Source organism: Ahaetulla prasina, chromosome 8 (genome assembly GCF_028640845.1).
Source record: "Ahaetulla prasina isolate Xishuangbanna chromosome 8, ASM2864084v1, whole genome shotgun sequence".
Taxonomy (NCBI): domain Eukaryota; kingdom Metazoa; phylum Chordata; class Lepidosauria; order Squamata; family Colubridae; genus Ahaetulla; species Ahaetulla prasina.
In genome coordinates this window covers 52991594-53015046 of record NC_080546.1, presented here as the reverse complement: position 1 = coordinate 53015046, position 23453 = coordinate 52991594, and the positions used below count along the sequence as shown (strand labels likewise).

Sequence of the window (23453 nt, the reverse complement as noted above, 5' to 3'; positions counted from 1 at the left end):
AGGCGAACCTGATAAAATGCTCTCCTGGAGACGGTCACCAAATGGTCTTCAAAGGACAACCGACCATCCAGGAGCATGCCCAAGTTGTGTACCTTCTCCATCGGGGCCAATGATTCACCCCCGACAGACAGCCGCATCTGCAGCTGACTGTACCGAGGTGCCGGCATCCACAGCCACTCCGTCTTGGAGGGATTAAGTTTGAGCCTGTTCCTCCCCATCCAGACCCGTACGGCTTCCAGACACCGGGACAGCACTTCGACAGCTTCACTGGGGTGGCCCGGGGTGGAAAAGTACAGCTGGGTGTCATCAGCGTACAGTTGGTATCTCACCCCAAAGCCACTGATGATCTCACCCAGCGGCTTCATATAGATGTTGAACAGGAAGGGTGAGAGAATCGACCCCTGCGGCACCCCACACATGAGGCACCTTGGAGTCGATCTCTGCCCCCCTGTCAACACCGTCTGCGTCCGATCAGAGGTAGGAGGAGAACCACCAATAAACGGTGCCTCCCACTCCCAACCCCTCCAACCGGCGCAGCAGGATACCATGGTCGATGGTATCAAAAGCCGCTGAGAGGTCTAATAGGACCAGGGCAGAGGAGTAATCCCTATCCCTGGCCCTCCAGAGATCATCCACCAGTGCAACCAAAGCTGTCTCCGTACTGTATCCGGGCCGGAAGCCGGACTGGAACGGGTCTAGATAGACAGCTTCATCCAGGTACTGGGGTAGCTGACATGCCACCACACTCTCTACAACCTTCGCCGTGGCGAAGATTGAGACTGGCCGGTAGTTCCTAAAACAGCTGGGTCCAGGAAGGCTTCTTGAGGAGGGTCTCACCACCGCCTCTTTCAAGGCTGCGGGAAAGACCCCCTCCCGCAAAGAAGCATTTGTAATCCCCTGGAGCCAGCCTCGTGTCACCTCCTGAGTAGCCAGTACTAACCAGGAGGGGCACAGATCCAGTAAACATGTGGTGGCGTTCAGCCTACCCAGCAACCTGGCCATGTCCTCGGGAGTTACAGGATCAAAGTCATCCCAAACCACCTCAACAAGACGGGCCTCAGAACCCTCGCCTGGATCTACCCAATTTTGATCCAATCCGTCCCGAAGCTGAACGATTTTGTCGTATAGATAACCGTTAAACTCCTCGGCACGCCCTTGTAGGGGTCCTCCGCCCCTCCTGTTGAAGGAGCGAGCGGTCACCCAAACAGGGCGGCCGGGCGGTTATCTGCCGACGCAATGAGGGAGGAACGAGAACGCTTCGCAACCCTCATTGCCACTAGGTAGGTTCTACTATAGGACCTAACTAGTGTCCGGTCAGCCTCAGAGCGGCTGGATCTCCAGGCACTCTCTAGGCGTCTTCTCCGGCGCTTCATCTCCCTCAGCTCCTCGGAGAACCAAGGAGCTGGTTGAGACCGACGCCGGGTCAGAGGCCGCAAAGGCACGACACGGTCCAAAGCTCCAGCCGCGGCCCGTTCCCAGGCCGCAACTAGCTCTTCAGTCGAGTCGTGGGCCAGGTGCTCGGGAAACGGCCCAAGCTCCGTCAGGAACCTCTCCGGGTCCATCAGGCGCCTGGGACGGAATCAGCGCATTGGTTCCGTCTCCCTGCGGTGGTGGGTAGCGGTCAGAAAGTCTAGACGAAGGAGAAAATGATCTGACCATGACAAAGGTTCAACAACTAAATCATCCCATTAGACCACTGGCCAGAGATAAAAATCAGGTCTAGGGTACCTCCCCCGACGTGGGTAGGGCCGTCAATTAACTGAATCAGGTCCATGGCCGTCATGGAAGCCATGAACTCCTGAGCTGCCGAGGATGCTACGCCGGCTGATGGCAAATTGAAATCCCCCATGACCAACAGTCTGGGGGTTTCAACTGCCAACCCGGCCAGCAACTCCAACAGCTCAGGCAGGGCTGTAGTCACACAGCAAGGAGCCAGGTATGTGATCAACAAGCCCACCTGAGTTCTACGACCCCACTTCATGAAGAGGGATTCACACCCAGCTATCTGAGGCACAGTGGTTTCCCTCGGCTCAAGACTCTCCTTAATGATAACCGCCACCCCTCCACCCCTACCCTGGGCCCTCGGCTGATGGAATGCTCGGAAGCCTGGTGGGCACATCTCCACTAGGGGGACCCCCCCTTCGGTGCCCAGCCAGGTCTCCGTAATGCCCATAACGTCCGTGGTCCCTTCCTGAATAAGATCTGAAATCAGGGGGGCTTTATTAACCGCGGACCTGGCATTACATAACATCAGCCGGAGGCCCAGGTCCCAATTACCCTGGCCACTCGGGTCATGGGAAATTGTCCATATATAAGTATGAGTATGTAATAATTATATTAAATAGATATGACGAAAGGAAACAATAGGACAGGAATGGTAGGTCCGCTTGTGCTCTTATGCACGCCCCTTACAGACCTTTTAGGAATGGGGTGAGGTCAATAGTAGATAGTTTTTGGTTGAAGTTTTGGGGATTTTGGGAAGAGACCACAGAGTCAGGTAGTGTATTCCAAGCATTAACAACTCTGTTATAGGAGTCATATTTTCTGCAATCAAGTTTGGAGCGGTTAACATTAAGCTTAAATCTATTGTGTGCTCGTGTATTGTTGCAATTGAAGCTGAAGTAGTCTCCGACAGGAAGGACATTGTAATAGATGATTCTATGAGTTAAACTCAAGTCATGCGAAGGCGGCGTAGTTCTAAATTTTCTAACCCCAGGATTTCAAATCTGGTGGCATAAGGTATTTTGTTGTATACAGAGGAGTGGAGAACTCTTCTTGTAAAATATTTCTGGACACGTTCAATTGTATTGATGTCAGAAATGTGGTATGGGTTCCAAACAGTTGAGCTGTATTCAAGAATTGGTCTAGCAAATGTTTTATATGCTCTGGTTAGTAGTGTAGTGTTTTTGGAGAAGAAGCTACGCAAGATTAGGTTTACAACTCTTAATGCCTTTTTTGCGATGTAGTTGCAGTGGGCTTTGGCACTTACATCATTTGATATGAAAACTCCAAGGTCTTTAACAGGGTGGGAATCATCTGTAAGCAGTGGTGGGATTCAAGGAATTTAACAACCAATTCTCTACCTTAATGATTTCTTCCAACAACCAGTTTGCCAAACTGCTCAGAAAGTTAACAACCGGTTCTCCCGAAGTGGTGCAAACTGGCTGAATCCCACCACTGTCTGTAAGGTAATGTCCATCAAGCTTGTACTTAGTGTTTTGGTTCTTTTTTCCAATATGTAAGACTGAGCATTTGCTGGTTGAGATTTGGAGTTGCCAAATTTTATACCATTCAGATACAAAGTCAAGGTCTTCTTGAAGAGTAGCTGTATTGTTGGTGGTGTAAAATAGTTTGACATCATCAGCAAGAGAACACAATTGCTTGTAAAATGGTCACAGAGATCATTAATGTATAATATGAAGAGTGTTGGTCCAAGAACGCTGCCTTGGGGAATGCCACTTTTGACAGGAACAGGATTTGATAGAGCATTGCCAATTTGACCACTTGTTGTCTGTTTGACAGGAAAGCTGTTATCCAATTGTGGAGGGGTCCTGAGATGCCGTAGGATTTTAGTTTGAGGAGAAGTTTATCATGTACTATTGAGTCAAAAGCTTTACAGAAGTCTATGTAGATTGCATCTATTGTTTTGCACTGATCAAGATTTGTACTCCATATGTTTTTGCAGTGAAGAAGTTGTAAGTTACATGATAAATTTTTTCTGAAACCAAATTGTTTATTAGAGAGTAGGTTGTTTGTTTCTAGGTGGAGGGTAATGGATTGGTTGATGATAGATTCCATTACTTTGCAGGTGACACAGTATAGAGAGATAGGTCTGTAATTTTCAACTAGGCTGGGGTCTCCTTTTTTGAAGACAGGGATGACCGTGGCTAAAGACCAAAGTTTGGGAAGGGAACTGGTCGTGAAAGCTTTTTCAAAGATTATGCTTAGGGGGTTCTGCTATATTATTGGAAATTAAGAAGCATGCACATAGTCCATCAGGTCCAATAGATAGGGATGGTTTCAGTTTGCGAAGAGCTTTACCAACATTATCTTCTGTGAAATCTATATGTGTTAGGTCGTTGTACTCATTGTTGGTACGATTGGGGAGTGTCGGGTATAAGCCATTACTGTTAACAAAGACTGAGCCAAAGAATGTGTTGAAGAGGTTTGCTTTAACTGTTTCATCATTATATTTTTTGCCATTAGAATCTTTTAGTGGTGGGATGGATCTCGAGTCTTTAAGTTTGTTGTTCACAAAATTATAAAAAGGACGACTAGAATTTGTGCGCAGAAGGTCTTCTTCTTGCTTGGTGTGGTAATTGGTGCATTCAGTTTTTATTTGGTTGCATATATTTCTGTAGCGGTTTTTGAAGTTTGCTACATAGCCCTTTTTGTTTCTTCTCCAGAGGGATTTTTTTTTTTTGATTGAAGCTTTTTTATTGATATGGGTAATTTTTTTTTTCTGATTTTGTTGGTGGTTTGTGGTATGTAAAGATTAATGACTCTATTGACTTCAAGAAGGAAAACTTTATAGTGGTCTTCTGCAGTGATACAGGTTGAGAACAGATTTTGCCAGTCAAGAGATGAGGGGTTGTTGTTTATAAGGTCATAGTTGGCTTTTTTGAAATTGTAGTTTGTAATACCATTATTATGACGATTTATGTAAGGGCGTTTATTGAGACAAAGGTCTATCATGCTGTGGTCGCTGTTGGAGAAGGGTTCTTTTATTTGTAGTCCATAAATTGAGTTTGTGTTGTTGCAGAAAATGAGGTTCTTCAGGTTCTTTTCCTATTAACATTACATATAGTATATAATTTTCATTGCTCAAGTATATTAAAATCTGTGTTTTGATATCCAAGATATATTTTTTACTACATTCAGTTTTCCCCCCTTAATGATCAGGATTCGTGAATTAAATATTTGTTTTCTCTCAGTGTCAGTGCTACTTTGACTTCCTTGATTAAGTCTTTGATATTATTTAATATAAGGTAAAGAGTAGCTGATTGTTTTATACCTTCTCTACTTTTTCAAGAAGGAAATTATCAGAAAAATAGGGTAGGAATTTTCCAAAAAGGACATGTATGAAAGGACTTTCTTTCCAAATAGATGTTGATATAATTGAAGTCCTCCATCGCTACAATTCCATGTCTCTTTGAAGATCTGCTTATTTTTAAATGTAGCATCTTCATCTTCTCTTGATTGAATGAGCAACAATAGACCCTTATAATATCTTTTAATCTAAAAATTCTCTACAACTGTGGATATATCCTACCTTTCTACTTTTTCAGCCACTTTCAAACAAATTGTATCCTTCAAATCATATGCAATTCAGTATTGAATATTCCTTCATTTGGCAACTATTGTCAACCCAGCCTCTCAATTGTTGTAGACTGCTTTTTGTGATATATAGACAGTAGAATGGAAAGTTAAATTGTTAAATTTAAGTTCAAAATGAAATCTATTCTTGTTCAGAAGAGTGCTTCAGACCTCTGCAACACTGGCTTTTCTGAAATCCAGAAATACTACTAAAATATTTTTTATAATAAAATATGACTCCAAATTTTACTAATTATATTGTTTAGGTTAATCTCTGGTTTGTTCATTTGTGGCAGCAAAAGAGGAAGTCTGGAAATAAGATGAAAATAAGAGCTTCCAAACTCCTGTAGCTTTGCTGAAAGAAAATGGGAAAGAGTTACTAGTATTATTATCTGTTTACAAATATGTGAAGTCACAGCTGCCAGTTCTTAGCTGGTATTGGCATTCATACTCATTGAGTTCTTCCCAAGGACCTAGAATGTTGTAATAATGTATTGGCATAGTATATATGCAGATCCAAACAATATGGCCTTTTGCAATTTACAGAAGGACAATTTGTCAATGTGCATATTTTTTAAGTGCCATCCAAGAATTTTTGGTATTGGCACCCTGTGTGTCAATATGAGACCATCACAGCCAATTTAGGCCATATTCTTTCAATTTCAGTTTTCAGATCTTAATATTTTGTGATTCCCCCACCCGCCAATTCTTTGTTTTCCTTTCTACTAGCAATAACACTTAGACTTATATTCCATAGTGCTTTGCGGTTTATAACATCTGCATATTGCCTCCAACAATCTGGGTCATTTTACTGGCCATGGAAGGCTGAATCAACCTTAAGCTCATCAGAATCAAACTCCAGACAATGGGCAGTATTTTCCTGCAATACTGCATTCTAATCATTGTGCCACCATGGCTCATACTATCCCCTGGTATTGCCACATCAATTATCCATACTTTCTTCTTTTCAGTCACAGTTAGATCTGAGTATTATGAGTCAAAACTGAATTCAGAAATCCTACGATATTTCAACCTTCTCATTTTCAACTACTTTTCCAATTATATTATTACAGTTTTCACTACTGGTGCATGATGATCTTTACAGTTGTTCTAGTGAATCATTTTGGTGTATGTGTTATGTCATTGTTTATAATCAGTCTGAGTAATCTTTTTGCAAGAGCTGAATATATGGTCTACTATTTCTTCTGCTCCTTTGCACTACTTTTTCTTTGATTTTGATGGTTCTTCAGTTCTGGCCTTAATTACATCAGTTTGAATAGCTTTATTTTAAATCATTCTTTTTTTTCCTTTTTTCATGTCAAACAACTCATTCAATGTACAGTTATATACAATTAGTCGGGCTTGCCCAGTCACCACCACCCTTTTTAATACTCTTCCCTCTTCTACCTTCTTTTACTTTCCAGACCTTCCTCTCCTTCTCTTATCTACATCCTCTCCTCCCTCTACCCTACACCTTCCTTCTCCCTCTTCTACCCCTCTTCCTTCCTCTTCTCCTCTTTCCTACCTCCTACTCTCTCTTTTCTCCCTCTCCACCGTTCTAAAATGGTAACTGGGCAGACCCGACCCTACATTAATGATATTTATACATCTTCAATAATCCCTGTACATTAACCATCACTCCATCTCTAGCCTCAACCCCCCAATTCCCCTCCCCCTTACCCCCCACCCCCCACCCCGACTTCCCAGAACAAAATGCAGGGTATCAAAACTAACAATCATAATCTAAAATAATTCCTAAATTATAATCTCTAGTCTCTCCACACTTAATCACACTCTCAATTCCCCTCTCCTTCAGAAATATATCTAATACAAAATATTTCCTAAATTTACTCATATGCTATTCGATATTTTTTTATCTGATACTTATTTTGAATATAATCAATCCACATTTTCCATTCTAAAATATATTTTTCTTGTGTATAGTCTTTCAAGTAAGCAGAGATTTTTGCCATTTCTGCCAGATTTGATACTTTAAGTGTCCATTCTTCAATTGTAGGTAATTCTTAATCGTTCGTGATTTCTGTTTTTTCCTTATTAAATAGGCAAGCCATCTTCCTGGCTTATTGGCATTATTAAACGTATTATGTTTTACATATTGTAAATTAATTGCTACTTGATCTGCCATCAACATATTAAACATCTTAATATATTTATTGATTCTTTTATTTTACTATTTCCTGGGCTATTTATCAATAATTGTTCTTTCTTTTTAATTTCCTCTTCCAGTTCCTTTTTCTTTTTCTGCAATTTATTTTTGTATTTAATATTCATTTGTATAAGATTTCCTCTCATATAAGCCTTGCTGGCGTCCCAAATCATCTCTATAGATGTCTCTTTTTTCATATTCATAATAAAAAATTCTTTCATTTGCTTTTTACATTCATTTACATTTTGTTCATATTTAAACAAATTCTCATTCAACCTCCATGATCTCCTAGCCTCCTTTTCCCGATCAAATTCAATCCAAACCGGACTATGATCAGATAGAGTTCTTGAACAAATCTTAGTCTTCTTCACTCTAGAATACAAATCATTAGTAATCAAAATAAAATCAATCCTCGAAAATGATTGGTGCCTGTCAGAAAAGAAGGTAAAATCCCTCTCTTCTGTATTATGTTCTCTCCAAATATCTCTTAATTCCAAGTCCTCCATCATTTCAAAAAAAGCCTTTGGTAATTTCGGCTTGATATCTTCCTTAAACTTTTTGTCTTTTGAGTATCCAACACACCATTCCAATCACCCATTAATATATATGATTTATAATCCCAAAATACTATTCTTTTATGTAAAACTTGAAAAAAATTTCTTGTTGTTGATTCGGAGCATAAACTCCTATTAATAATGTCTTCTTTCCCTCCAACAAAAGTTCAATAGCAATGTATCTTCCTTGCTTATCCACCTCAATTAATTTTGCTGATATATCCTTCTTTATATATATAACTAAACCATTTTTTTTCCAAAGAGGAGGCAACAAAATGTACTCCCAGTTTTGAATTTATCAAATATTTCTGGTCTAAAGATCTAATATGTGTTTCTTGTAAACAGGTAATGTCATTTTTAAATTGTTTCAAATAGTGAAATACTTTCCTTCTCTTCTGCGGTGAATTCAAACCATTAACATTCCAAGATAATAGTTTAATTGCCATTATCGGCCAAAGGAAACTTTTGGAACACTAGCCGCAGATCACATTTTGCTTTAGGCCTTGCTCCTCCCACTGTTTCCGTTGTAGTAGTTGCCAGTTGTTGTTGTGCCTTCATCTCTTGTTCCTTGCGTTTAGCAGCAGCTCTTGTCAGCCTTTGTTCTTTTGAGTCTGAACCCGTTGTAGGTATTTCCAACACTTGTAATAAATCTTCTTCCATCACAATCTGTTCTTGTACCTGCTTCACTTCTCTTTCCTTCACTTCAATCTCCCTTCTTCTAGCTTCCAATGGAGGAAGACTTCCAACTTTTAATGCCTCAACATAAAATTCTCTTGCTTTTCCAACTGTATTGAGACGATATACTTTCCCTGCATAATATACTATTATACCAGTTGGAATATCCCATCTATATTCAATCTAACGTTTTTTAAGTTCATTCACCAGGAAGGCAAATTCCTTCCTAGCCCTTAACATTTTTGGTGGAATTTCCTTTAATATTAAAATATCTTGACCAACAACCTGAATCTTCTCCCCCTTATATGAGGCTTGCAAAATCTGATTTCTCACTGTTCTATTTGTAAAATAAATAACAACATCCCTTGCAACTTTTTTTGCCTTGCTATCCAAGAATTCACACGATATATTTTATCAATTTGATAAGCCACATCTGCTGGACGAGCTGCTAATATCTTAGCAAATACTTCAGAAAAAATTTCCCTTAAATTCTCTTCTTTATTCTCTTTCAAACCACGGATTCTTAGAGCAAATTCCATATTTCTATATTGTATCAAAACTATTTCATCATCTGTTTTTTCCATTTTACTTTGAAATTCAGCCATTTTATTTTCTAATTTTGAATTATGTTGCTTAATTTCTTCAACTTCCTCTTCTAATAAAATCACATTTGTTGCCAAACTTTGTACTGCAATTACAAATCCTTCCTTAACTTCTTTATTTCCCACTTGAATTTCTAATATCTGCTCTTTCATTTCAGACATCTCATCAGTTATTACTTTAAATTTTTCTTGCATAAAGTCTTTTAAGTTCTCTTGTACCGCCTCTAAGTTTAATGTTCTAGTCTCTGCTGTATGAGCTGGAGAAGCACCAGCTGATGAAATTCCAGAGCCCTTTATTACAGTAGACTTTAATTGTTTGGCTGCCATCTTCTATAAAATTATTTATTTATTTCCAACTTAATATTCACTTTAAATCTTCTTAACCTCTGAGAAACACAGTCTTTTAAAGCAATATTTAAAAATCTCCCCTAGATTCTATCAGCAGGCAGCAAAGAGTTAAAGAGTTAAAGTAGCAAATAACATGCAATTTACCAGCAGCAGACAGCAAACCCTAAAAGTATCACTTTCGCTTTCCACTCGTTAACTTGTTAACAATTCGCCTCCATTTTCTTGCTGTTTTCAAGCTTGTTACAAAGTAACGGGGAATTGGCTTGGCTACTTGCATAAAGTTCTCCCACTTTCGTTCTGTCCGGTATAATCCTTTATTGTCCAAAATAAATCTCGGTGTTTGGTCGTGGTGATTGGTTCCGCCAAAGCAGAAAAATCCTCGGATCTGGAGCACTTCGGGTTGCTGGAGGGAACTTAACCCTTCAAACCCCTTTTTTCTCAGGGGCTTTAGGGAAATTCTACCTCTGCCCTCAGCTCACCATCTCTTCTTCTCCCGAAGAGAGGGTTTTTCGAACTGCTGGACTGCAGATTTAAGCTGTCCTAGCGATTCCACATAATCCAGAGGTTGGTGATCGTAAATATCACCGCCATCACCTACGGTGCCAAACAGGAAGTCTGAATAGCTTACTCTTAAGCAGCTAAAATCCAGCCTTCAAGGTTTTTTTTTAATTGTTCCAGTTGAAAGCCATTGCCAGCTTTTATCTTTATCTACTTTCATCTCAGTCTCTTATAGAAATTGACCACGTAATGCTTTTCCTTGTCAGCTTTCTAAACATTATTTAGAGGTTCATGTTTCATTTCCTGCACATTCAATAAGTTCTAATTTTTAATTTACATCAATGCTTGTTGTTGATTGTCTTTGACATAATCAGTCTGTGCATGTTTTTCTTCTTTGACAGTTATTTGACTTGAAGTAAACTTCTGCTTCATTTCTGCGGGCGGGTATAATCTATCTATATAATTGCAGGGATGTAGTACATAGTGAATAGTCATGAATTTTCTTTTCTTTTTTTTTTCAGTCTAAATTGCCTGGTTCACTTTGTGTATCATATCACATGTATGACCCAGTCATTGATGGTTTTGATGGTATTTCCATCATTCAATTTTACCTTCAGCCCTTTGCTCAGTGTATTATAATTAACATCATCCATTACTATTTAATTATTACATAAATTCCATAAATTATTACGTAAATTATTTATCAAAAACAGAATTTCATGTACCAGATATTTCAGATAGGTGTATGTAGTATTATATGTAAATGATGCCGTGATTGTATCACTATTACATATAAGACATATAAGGACATTTCAATCCATGCTCTTCTTCTATAGGAAATACCAGTATCCACAACTGAGATGAACTACAAAAAAAAAACAACAACCCAAAGATCATGGTGTTTGCAAAAAGACTCCAAAGCCTAAAGTGGATTATTAATAGGCAAAGACTTGAGCAAGTTCCATATTTTAATTATTCAGCAATTATGTTCTCTTCAATTGGAAATTGGAAAGTTCGTTTCTTTATAGGCAGAAGGTTGAAAGTTTTTTCTCTTTTTTTCATTCAAGGCTGCCATTAAGCTTTTTATAGTCAGACATCTAGCATGATTCAGTGCAGCTGGATTAGGAAATAAGACACCTGTATTTGAGAATATTTTGGTCCAGGTTTTGAACAAAACAAAAGTATTTCAAGTGGGTGGTGTGTCTCAATATATCACTGCAATTACAGGCTGGCTTAATAATGCAATAATATATCATAATTTTTGTAGAAAACTGAATTTCTCAATGTTGTTATATTCGGGAGAGGGGGGAACAGGTTGGACAATATCCAAATGGGAGTTTTCTGTCTGTTTATGATAGATATAACTGAGATAGATAGATAGTGAAACAAAAAGTAAGAGATAGGAGTACAAGGACAGTACCTTATTGAGAATATCGTTCTCAAGAATTGGCTGTATCCAGCCCACGTCTTTAGAAATATTGCAAATTTATTTAGTAGCTCACCAGCTCGTTCAGGATAAATAATTTGTAATTATAAACAGGCTTAGAGAGATTTTGCCTAAAAGACAAGCATAATAGATGTCGGATACCTTCAAATGATTATTAGCTAATGGACTGCACAGTCCAACATTGACTAAATAGATCACCTATAACTTTCATTTGATCAGTTAATTTTTAGCAGACTGAGAATTATTATATCCTTACCCATTAACCAGGGCTAATATATTTCCAGAATCATTTCATGGTCAGAATCTGAGAAAGAGAACAAAATGAAAATATTTTGAAGGATTTTCAGACCCTCCAAAAGAATGAATGTGTATTGGACATTCACTAACACTAATCAATTAAATATATTAATGGTATAGTACAAATATACTTCTGTACCATAATCTTTCAGTTGCCCTGAAAATTTCCATTTGGCTTGTGACTTGGTTGAACTTAAATAAGTTGCCTTCAGCTTTTTGTCATTGTGCTTTTAAAACAAGGTTCTCTTTGCAATATATATGCATTTATATATTGACAAACTTTTTTATCTTCTAGGTTGAAATTAGAAGATAGAAAGAATAAATTGGTTAAAAAACTTGAAGAAACTAGTCATCTAACCACCCATTTACATTCCCAGCTTAAAAGGTGAGGTAACTTTGTTTATGCCAGATTTCTGGCAAATAATAATAACAGTTTGTCCAAAACTACTGTTGGCATACTGTATTTCTGAATTGTCTATTTTGATTTAAGTGGAATATGAACTTGGAAGCCTGTCTTACAAAAATGTCTTCTTACTAAAAGTTTGGTTATCTATTGTATAAATTCTGAACTACAAGTTTTTTGCCCAGCAAAGAATATATATGACTGATCAGTTGTAGCCCTTTCCCTATATTATTCAAGCTACATTAGTGGAAAATTGTGAAACAAATAGGTTGGCTGTTTCTTCTATGAGTAGCAATCAGTTTTGCACATGGAAACATTGTCAAAGAAAGGTCATAAAACAAGGCAAAATTCACTTCTCAATTATTTGATTAGCAACAGAAATTTTGGGCTCAATTGTGGTCATAAGTCGAGAACTACCTAAACCATTTAGGCAAAAATGAAATATATAAATCATGTATATAAGTAAATTGCATCTTACTTCAAATGCTCATTTTTTCAACACATCTGTGCACAGTTGCAAATGACAATCACTAAGGAATAGTTTATATTAATGTTCTTTTTATTGATTTCATAGTGCCGTCTTTCTTTAAGGGCAGCACTGCACTAATGTGATTCCATTTATTGAGAGAGCATTTACTGTGATTAATAACCAGTGAACAAAACAGTATTTCCTTAAACTCAGAAATGTCCCTGTTTAATGAAAATCCTTTTGTTTTCCTTTCTCTTCAGGTATTATGTATTATTTGTTCATATACTTGAATGGTCCTTGAATGGCTGGATGGACTGGACATTAACATTTGAACCACTATAAGTCCATGTATTTGCCATGTGCTAAATAAAGAAATATTCACATACTTTTACCCACCAACGGAGTAGAAAATACCAGAATGGGAAAAATAGGGTATCTCAAACAGTGATCTAAAACTATCTAAATTTAGATAGGAGTTGTGGATTGCTAAATACAAAACTACTTTCTTATTGTTCCAATTGTATTTTTTAATGTGTCCTCATGAAACTGTTACTGTATCAGCAATATTTTAAAGTGGTAGAGATTGTCACACAATTTTGTGCAGTATTACACAAAAATTAATATATTTAAAAATTAGGAGTTTTTTTTAAAAAAAGAATTATAATTAAAATAACTGCATTTTTATATGTTTTTTTTTAAATGCCATCTAAGGAAGTCATGTTGCTGCAATAGTTAATACTCTGTCATCTGGAATTTCTTTTGGTAGTATTCAGACATTGCGAAATGTGTTCCTTTTAAAAGAGATTATATTTGTCAATTTCATGACTAACATGGATTAAATTTTAAGTTTTACCTGTGATTTGAGATCATCTGAATATACTGCTGATAGAATAGAATGACAGCTCTTTGCTTCTTTGTTGCAGCCTCTCTGCCAGTACGTTATCTGTGTCTTCAGGGAGCAGTTTGGGATCCTTAGCATCTAGTCGAGGGTCCCTGAATACATCTAGTAGGGGGTCGCTGAATTCTCTTAACTCTACAGATCTCTACTACAACCAAGGTGATCAACCTGTAGATTTAGACTATCAATATAAATTGGATTTCATATTACAAGAGAAATGTGGTTATATTCCTTCTGGCCCTATTACTACCATTCATGAAAATGAAGTGGTCAGCTCCCATGAGAAAATGGGATATAGTGACTCTTCCAGTTCTTTGGCAGCAAGTCATGCACCCAAGATAACTGAACCTCCTAAATCTGTCACATCGTTCTCTTCAAGATCTTCCCTTTCATCATTATCTCCTCCTGAATCACCTTTGGTTTTAGAAGGTGGCTTTTCAGTCTCTCCTCAAGATTCTCCGTTACATCATTTCAACACAGACTTTGAGGACTGCGATTTACCCAGTGACTTTACAGGTATTACTACCTGTGAGAAACAAATATTGCTGGATTCTGAAACTAGAATGTCTTCTCAATCACTTAATGATAAATATCGCAATGAAAGTGTTTCACAGAGCATATCACATTCAAGAAATACAGGTAAATATGTTTTGCTATTCAAACTCAGCCAATTCTCCCTCTCTGGATTGAACTGAGTTTCTGAACCTTAGCAGCCAATATGTCCTCAAAAAAATTGTGCTTTTTTTTCTGATAAGATGATAGGTCACTGTCAACAAATAAAAACATTAGCTCAGCACATCACTTCTATATGAAACTTTAAGAAGTAAGACTAGATAAGAAAAATCCAGGGAGATTAAACTTGAGAAACTACTATAAAGTGGGTGGAATTCTAAAAATTTTGGTGAAATAGCAATAGCAAACAAGCAAACAAAAAAACCAGGCAGTAAATGTACTAGAAAGGATATCACAGCAAAAGGGAGATATGAAATAGTGGTGAATATCTGTAGCTTGGGTGTAGGATGAAAGTAAAGGCTCGGAGAATGAACCTTCACTCTCATAGGAAGATATACTAACAATAGAGGCACTGAGACAGAGACACTGGATAACTTTATAACAGGAAGATGTTCACAAAACCAGTGAGCTGCCATGGGCAGAATAGAATCCCTTGAGGGCCAGTGCTGTTGATAATATCTTCACTATTCTGTAGTTTCAAACAGCTCATTTAACAGCACAGGTAGGGAAGCTTGTGCCCCAAATCTATATAAAGATCTGATCTTAAGCTGCACATCATTTTCCCTACATTTTCTACAATCTGTTTCTATCTATTAATTACTGAAGTTAAAATAATCAGGTATCTATGTGGGTTTAATAGTCCTTCCCTGCTGCAGTGAAACTTCGAGAAAAAGATAAATTCTTCCAGTCTGGCAGCCTATTGAGGTATCTGCTGACCTATTTGCAAAAAGGAATTAAAAATAAGGAAGACATTTTAAAAGATAAATAACACTTTTATTATAGCTTGATTTTTCTTCATTACTGTTCACCTCATTAAATGAATAAAGTATGATGCTGAGAGATGAGAATATACTATCCATGGTTTCAAGGACTGGCCGAAGGCGGGGGGATGAATTGGCATGTTGCAGAGAAAGGTATCAGTGTATATTGAAAGCAGTCATTCAAAAAAAAGTGTGAATGTGACATAACCATTCTAGAAATCTTATAAATTCATTAGTATGGTAAGTATTGTTTAGTGGATTAACAAAATCAATATTTTAAATATAATTTAAATCTAGCTATTTTAATGACGTTAGTCTTAATTCTGCTGAAAAATACCCACTTGTAAAGCAATCACAGTGTTCTATGGAGTTCCAAATATTCCTTCATTTTCCAGAGTATTCGTTTTATCGCACAGTATGCATGCCTTTCAGCCTTCCAATTTTGTGACTGACCAAGGAGTTTCCATTTCTGTCTGCAATTTCTGCATTTCATTTCTCTCTTACTCTATTATTTACTTAGCCATAGTTATTTGTTTGTGTGAATTATTTGTATGCTGCTTCTTAAAGTAATTCTAGGCAGTCTACAACAATGTATTAAAAACATCCGTAAAATCCAAGTATTACAAATCTTTTTTAAAATCTTCAGAAATCTAATGTAGTTCAGATTTAATCCCCCCTTAATTCCTCAGGGTTGTATGCATTTCTTCCTCATATTAATATATCTAATGAAGCACCACAAGCTCTACAACAAACTTTATCACAATAAATAAATGCTGCAAGATTCTTTACTTTAACAGACAGTTCTTTGAGAACTGTAATGTAAGCTGGTGTACAAATAATCACACAAGGTGATGTCTCAAATTTGGGAGCAGCTGGCTATTCAGAACTTAAGTAAACTGCATGAATTTGTTGTGAGTGAATTTGGATTTGTTACTTGGCATCACAAGATCTTTAGTTTTATTTATTTTTGCAAGATCAAAACAATTTGTCCTTTAAATGTACCAAAAGGATATAGAAAGAAAGAGAAGATTGTTGTATCTTTGTATCTTAAAGGAAGTCATTGTTTCTCAAAGGAAGTCATTATCCCATTGCCCTATTTAAAATCAGGAAGGAGGGACAGCCAGAGGAGCTACTGCAGGGATGGAAATAGGAAACAGGAAGAAAACCAATAACAGCCATTTTCCCCACTGTAAAATGTGTCCAAAAATGAACATATTTTTAAGTATAAACCATTCTGGAGATGTCATGGTATAGAACTTTCTTAGAATGTACTTGTTATACTTGTGGTTGAGATTAAACTTTTAGCAGTAGCACTTAGACTTACATACTGCTTTACAGTGCTTCACAGCACTCTGTAAGTGGTTTACAGAGTCAGCATATTGCCCCCAACAATTTGGGTCCTCATTTTACCCACCTCTGAAGGATGGAAGGCTGAGTCAACCTTGAGCCTGGTAAGATTTGAACTGCCAGATTGCAGGCAGCTGGCAAATAGCAGAAGTATATAACATGATGAAATCCATGACAGAAATATTCTAAACAATGCTAGATTAGTTTTAATAGTGGTAAGTGATGCCCATGGCTGCCAGCAAGGACCATTTTCTTCTTGTACCAGCTGCTACTTCAGTAAGCTTTTTGATAGCTATGAATTATTCTTTTGCATATTTCACCTGTGTTGTTTACTAAGAACTTGATTTATCAGTATATTGATTTAAGCAGATCGAAGATGCATGTTCAAAATCTTTTTGCTCCTTTACCCCAAGTTTTTGAATAATGTATTGCCATATTTTGGTTAAATATTTCAACCAAATATATACCTTTTCACATGCAATTCTTTTAGTTAGAAATCGCTGTTATTTAGTTACATGTGTAGAAATAAAAACATTATATATAGTGGCGAAACTACATTTCATAGTGTCCTTCAATCAAATGGTGTTCCCAAAACAATAATAAGAATGAGTAATAACAACTGGGCCTCTGGTGGCTCAGACTGGTAAGACAGTCTGTTATTAACAGCAGCTGCTTGCAATTACTGCAGGTTCAAGTCCCACCAGGCCCAAGGTTGACTCAGCCTTCCATCCTTTATAAGGTAGGTAAAATGAGGACCCAGATTGTTGGGAGCAATAAGTTGACTTTGTATATAATATACAAATGGATGAAGACTATTGCTTGACATAGTGTAAGCCACCCTGAGTCTTCGGAGAAGGGCGGGATATAAATACAAAAAAAACCAACAATAATAATGAATGAGTAATAACATGTAACATACAGTATTGCTCAAAGTCTCTCTTGAGCGAAGCCTGACCTCTTGGTGGCTACATGAACATGCCATCCTATTTGCTTGGTAAAATACAGGATGTCTTTTTAATTTCCTAATGAAGTTTGCCACTCTGTGGTTTCCTGATGGTTCCCTTTAAGTACAGACGAGTTGGGACCCTTGTTTGCTTTCCCAAAATCAGCTGAGAGTGGCTAGTTACTGTCACTTGCTGTCTCAGTTAAATAATTAAAATATGTAAATTTAAAAGCATGGGGAAATAAGAAAGGACTGTTTGCCATAAAGACAGTATAATGGATGCCATGAGAGGCAATTCTAGAAACCCTGGTCCAGCAGCAACCTGCCTCAGTTCAAATGGCAATAATACCCAGAGCAGCAATGAACTCAAAGCCAAAAGAAGCAGATTGTAGGAACAGGTGTTCCCTCAAGTATTTCAACTCAAGCCATTGTACTTTGAAAGTAAGCACCAATATCTTTAACTCTGCTCTTTGTGGCTAGAATAAAAGATGGAACTCCACTGACTCCGACATGATCTGTGTTTAACACACAGAATCATCTATTGTAATATCCTTCCTGTAAAAGACTACTTCAGCTTCAATTGCAACAATACAAGAGCAAACAATAGATTTAAACTTAATGTCAACCGTTTCAAACTTGATTGCAGAAAATATGACTTTTGTAACAGAGTTGTTAACGCTTGGAACTCACTACCTGACTCTATAGTCTCTACTCAAAACCCCAAAATCTTCAACCAAAAACTGTCTACTATTGAACTCACCCCATTTCTAAGAGGACTATAAGGGGGGTGCATAAGAGCACAAAAGTGCCTACCGTTCCTGTCCTATTGTTTTCTTCATTATAGTATTATGCATACTTTTACTTATACTTTTACTTATATATACTTTTTCTCTCATGGTGAATTATTGTTTATGTTGATGATTGTATATACTGTTGTAACAAAATAAATAAAAAAGAAGTGCCATTGACATTGTTGCTTAATTATGTAGGTTGATGTTGGGAACTTTGGGATTAAAGTACATTGTTTAGCAAGCAAATATTTGTAGTGAAAGAGGCTGGTTTACACTTCTGACACTGTGTCACTTGCCAGCTTGTTCAAACTTGGCTCCCAGTATTGACAGTCTGCCATTTGCTCATTTCCCTGAGTAAAATGAAGGGACGGGGAAACTTTGCAATGCATACAATAATATTTCAGTGCTTAGCTTCAGCTTAACACACTTGGTGAATGTACTAGATATGAAATGGTACATTCTGTAGCTTATCACAAAGTTGCTAACAGTATAGAATCTGCAGATGGTTGAGGACAGATACTTTTGGGATAGAAGTTTTTTTCATTTAGCTTACAGGGAAAGGGATGAGGAAGATTGTAGATGTCTACTTTTTACAGCATGAGACTTTAATTGGCAAACTCTAACCTTCTCTAGTTCTCATTCAGCAATAATTCTCCAGTGTGATGGACCATTTCTACCATATACTATATATACATCAATTGGAACATAGTAGAGTTTCATTTTTGTTTCCCAAATCATAAATGTATATGATTAAAATATATATAATCTAATAATCCAAAAAGGATGTTATGATTGGTTTTACATCCTATCAAAACAAAGGAGAGAAAGAGTGATGATTTAAAGGGACCATGAATATGCCACTTTTGGTGTAGTGGTTAAAGCACCAGCCTAAAAACTGAGACCATGAATTCAAGTTCTGTCTAAGGTATGAGACCAGTTGAGTGACCTTGGGCCAGTCCTTCTCTTTCAGCCATAGGAAGTAGGCAGGAGGAAAACCCATGAAATCTTGCAAAGACAACTGCAGTCATCAGGAGTCAATACTGACATGAAGGGACAATAAATAATTATTCCCATCACCCTTGTTTTGCCGATTCTTCCCCTGATACACAAAATGTGGTCTCATTCTGAGGTTTGGAGTTATCCCACTTGTGAACATGCGTTCAAAAATATAAAACATACATTCACAAATATAAATGATTTGTCATTAATAACAATTATTAGATTAGTTAATTATCACATCAGTTGGCAGCAGCTATAGTGGTCAACTTTTAGGGTCAAGGGGCTTTGAGACCATGTTGACTCCTAGCAGCTGCCTGAATGAATCCCTGCTGTTTTCTTGACAATGGTTTTAGATTTGGTTTGCCATTGTCATCTTTCTAGGCTAAGAGGGAGGGACCCTCAAAGTCAGTCCGTCTGGTTTCCTGTGGGTGGGACTAGAACTCATGGTCTGTCAGCCTTTAACCTTGTACCTTAAGCTAAGCAGGGCCAGCTGTGGCCAATTCTTTAACATAGACCATCAGGAAATTTTACTATAGGTTAACCTAGATTGTAAAACAACAACAACAACACATGATTGTTCATGGAAATTCCAAAATGGGATGTTGCTTGTTTTTAGTTTGAGAGGGAGAAGAAAGTGAAATGTCAGAGAACAATTTGGAACATAGCAGTACAATTGCATGTATATTAATTCAGAATTACCCATTACATTTAGAGGACATGATTGCATAAATAGGTTTTACCTAATTCTTAAAACTACAAAGCCCCCATATTTCAGTCAATAGTAATGTTGATGATTATTAAAAATTACTTTGAGACTTTTATTTCTGTATTTATAATGTACATTACTCATTATACAAACTCTTAATTTCCTGAATTCGGTAAAAGTTCTTTAACTGTCATTGGAAAAAAATTATTCATTACACCATCTTCTCCAATTTAAAATTCCTGAACTTGCAAGGTTCTCACTTAATTACAGACCTACTGAGGGATTGAATATGCCAATTCAATGCAATGCAGTTACTTAAGTTCTGAATAGCCAGTTGCTCTCAAATTTGAGACATCGCTTTGTGTGATTATTTGTACACCAGGCATTATTACAGGCCTACAGATGGACTAAATGTGCCAATGCAGGTAAAGAGCACCAGGTTACAAAGGTTATTATAGTCCCTGTTTCATAATCAATCGAATGCAATGAAAAGCTTCGTAAAAGTTATCTAAATATTTGGATTATGTCCAGTTTCAAATTTATATCTTGTAATTCTACTGATTTTGATAGATCAGTAAAACCTAGTCTTTAGTTTTGCTCACATTGAAATCAATCAGTTCTAGACTTGGTTTGAACAGAGCTTTGATAATGCTGCGTATGCTTGTATTTTCTCTGCATCTTTATTTCAGGCAGAGGAAACTTTGTCTCCTGCACACAGCATTTTTTCTGTGCAAAGTATCTTTTGGAATAACAGATTTAGAACAACTGTAAAGTTCTTTCATAGATAGACTCTGTCATTGTCAAAGTCGATTCCAGACCGCTGTGCTTATTCCTGAGAGTAATCAATAAATCATGTCATCACCTTCACCTCTCTCAAAGTGGTGAAAGAAAAAGCACTTCATCATCAAGGAAAAAGCATCCCTACTGCTATAAATGAAAGGAAAAATGCAGCAATCAATCCTCTAATCTGAAGCCTTAAAATTTAAACATCTTAACAAGATGTAAAGTCATGACTCAGGAGGGGGGTGTAATGCATACCAATATATTTAGTTTTTTGATAGATAAAAGAACTCCATGCACTTGCAAGTTATTACATTACAATGTGCTGCTTGCATTGATTGTACTATGGTTTCTGCAGGAAAACTAGCAAGAATTGAAATTTGAAATCAGGAGAAAGAAACTTGAATTTTCTCTTAAATTTTGTGGTAGAGTCCTAGATTCTGTCACTGGTGAATCCAAAACAGAATTGGAATTTGTATCTTACAATATAGAAATTTCAGAAAGGATTTTTTTAAAAAAACACCTTAAAGTATTTAGAATCTAATCTGCTTGTTGTCAAAAGTCTTTAGTTTATTAAGACACTCTGGCATTCCGTTTGAGAGCACTCTCAAACTTTGTGCTTTGCAGTGTTTCTCCAATATGATTGAAATGGCAACAATGAAAATGAGAAAGATTTCTGAATAAAAGTGAACTTAACTTTGGTAGCCATTTTAAGCCATAACTGTTTAATTCTCAGAAGTTCTACAATTTTGTATAGATGTTCTGATGAAATCATATGTTCCTATTTCCTATTAAGCAGTAGTTTGGGACTTGCATTACAGTTTAAAACGTTTGTTGCTTGAGATAAAAATGCATGTTCTTATACTGTGTGTGCAAAAATCAAGAAATTTCAATAGTAGCTATGGAGCAAAATTGCAACTATATGTCTGCGTAGCAGGTTAACAGTTGGACGATGAGATAGAGTGCATAAAGATAGTTCTGTTGCCAAAAAATCCATTGAGCTCAGCACTGTTGGCTCTGAAAATAGTCCCTTACTCTGAAATTGCCAACTTATTCTACCTAATACTAGGACCTGTCTCAATTGACAAATTCTCCTCTTGCATTTTTGATTTTGAGAAGAGGAAAAATTGATGGGTGAATGATAGGGATCCTTACTTTTAAGAGTTACAGAAAAGTACCGTAATGTTTTGCTTCTTTCAGCCTTATAAAATGCACATAGTGGTAAAGAAACTTCATTCTAAATCTGAACAATTTGAATACTGTTTCAATACATGTAATTCTTGTGATGAAATTTAGTTACACTTTTGGAATCCAGAATCTTCTATGTCAGTTTGACCAGGAGTTGAGAATGCTTTTCTTATTCACAGCCTAAAATAAAGGTTCTTTCTTTTACCTAGGTATTGACTTTTCAAGAAGAACAAGAACTCATTTGCTTGATGAGAAAACAGGCTGTGTCTCTGCTGCTGTATCTGATGAGTCCATGGCTGGAGACAGTGGTGTATATGAAGCTTCTGTAAAACAGTAGGTTTTTAAGCCAGGAATATTCCTATTTGTCAGAAAACAAAATTAACAGTACATTCAAACATTTGGCTTTGTACCCTCCAGCAATTTTGGAACAAATCAAACAGATAGGGCAAGGGATAATTAAAAAAAAGATTCAGAGAAATTAACAATCAGGAGAATAAAAAATCAGTGGAACAGAATAAGCATTCTCCTATGCTTATGTCACCTTAAAATCTGTGTAAATATGTATTAATATCAACACTGGAAAACATTCTCCATAGACCTAATTTAAATTTTAAAACCGTACAATTGAAGAGTTCAAGAACTGATCAGTCCTCATTATGGAACATTCTAATATGTTTAGAAAATAATTAAGTATTCAGATAAATTTTTAACAAGACTTAATTATGCAGGCATTTAAAATGGAGAGTACAAGCTTTAATTTATTGAAGGACAATATCATTTAAATAAGGCACAATAATTTTATTTTATTTTATTTAAAAAAATTATTTGCCGCCCATCTCATATCCAACAACTCTGGGCGGTTTACAGCATAAAACATTAAAGAAAAAAGACATTAAAATTAAAAGTCATGGCACACAACAGATAAAATTCACAATTGCAAACTGTTAAAACCAGATGGGGAGATAGGATTAGATATTAATTAATCAACCACCTCCAGTATGAAGCTCCCCTATTGGGTCCCAAGCCACTTGAGGCTCTTTCAAAATTATAGGAGAGTGGGATGTTCTAAAGGGCAGGAGCCACAACAGAGAAGGCTCTCCTCTTGGAGCCCATCAGCTGAAATTCCTTGGCTGAAAGGATCTGCAGCGTGCCCCCTCTGCCAGCACAGGTGGTACGGGCCACTCCCATCAGGATGAGACAGTACCTCAAGTAAGGTTAACGAACACAGCAAAAGTAATTCATTAATTTAAGCAAAGAAAAAGAAAACAGAAAATTTGTTCCAATATTTACCTAAAAATTCCAATGTAATCTTATATCCCAGTGTAGTAATTTCAAATATATGAGATCGTGTCTGTACAAACTAATACATTTTATTGTCTTTTTTTCAAATTCCATTTGTTTGTAATCAAAGTATGTAAACTAGTTTCATTTTATATAGCCAAACAATATGCAGATCATGTAAATTATTGAAATCTTAAAGGATGGGACCTTCAAATAAATCGCTGTTAGTGAGATAATATTTACATTGTTTC

The 23453-nt window shown here is 36.9% G+C and overlaps 1 protein-coding gene across 5 annotated transcripts in view; it reads left to right on the top strand.

Annotated features, from left to right (window-relative positions):
* The window catches only part of WWC2 (WW and C2 domain containing 2), a 192914-nt gene that overhangs the window by 129422 nt on the left and 40039 nt on the right, over positions 1-23453 (top strand). For 4 of the 5 annotated variants that reach the window (XM_058192842.1, XM_058192844.1, XM_058192843.1 and 1 more), the window contains 3 exons: positions 12200-12289; positions 13700-14313; positions 22131-22254. In XM_058192842.1, the coding sequence (XP_058048825.1) occupies positions 12200-12289; positions 13700-14313; positions 22131-22254 (828 nt within the window). The remainder of the gene's footprint in view (positions 1-12199; positions 12290-13699; positions 14314-22130; positions 22255-23453) is intronic. The other variant, XM_058192845.1, reaches the window with a different exon arrangement.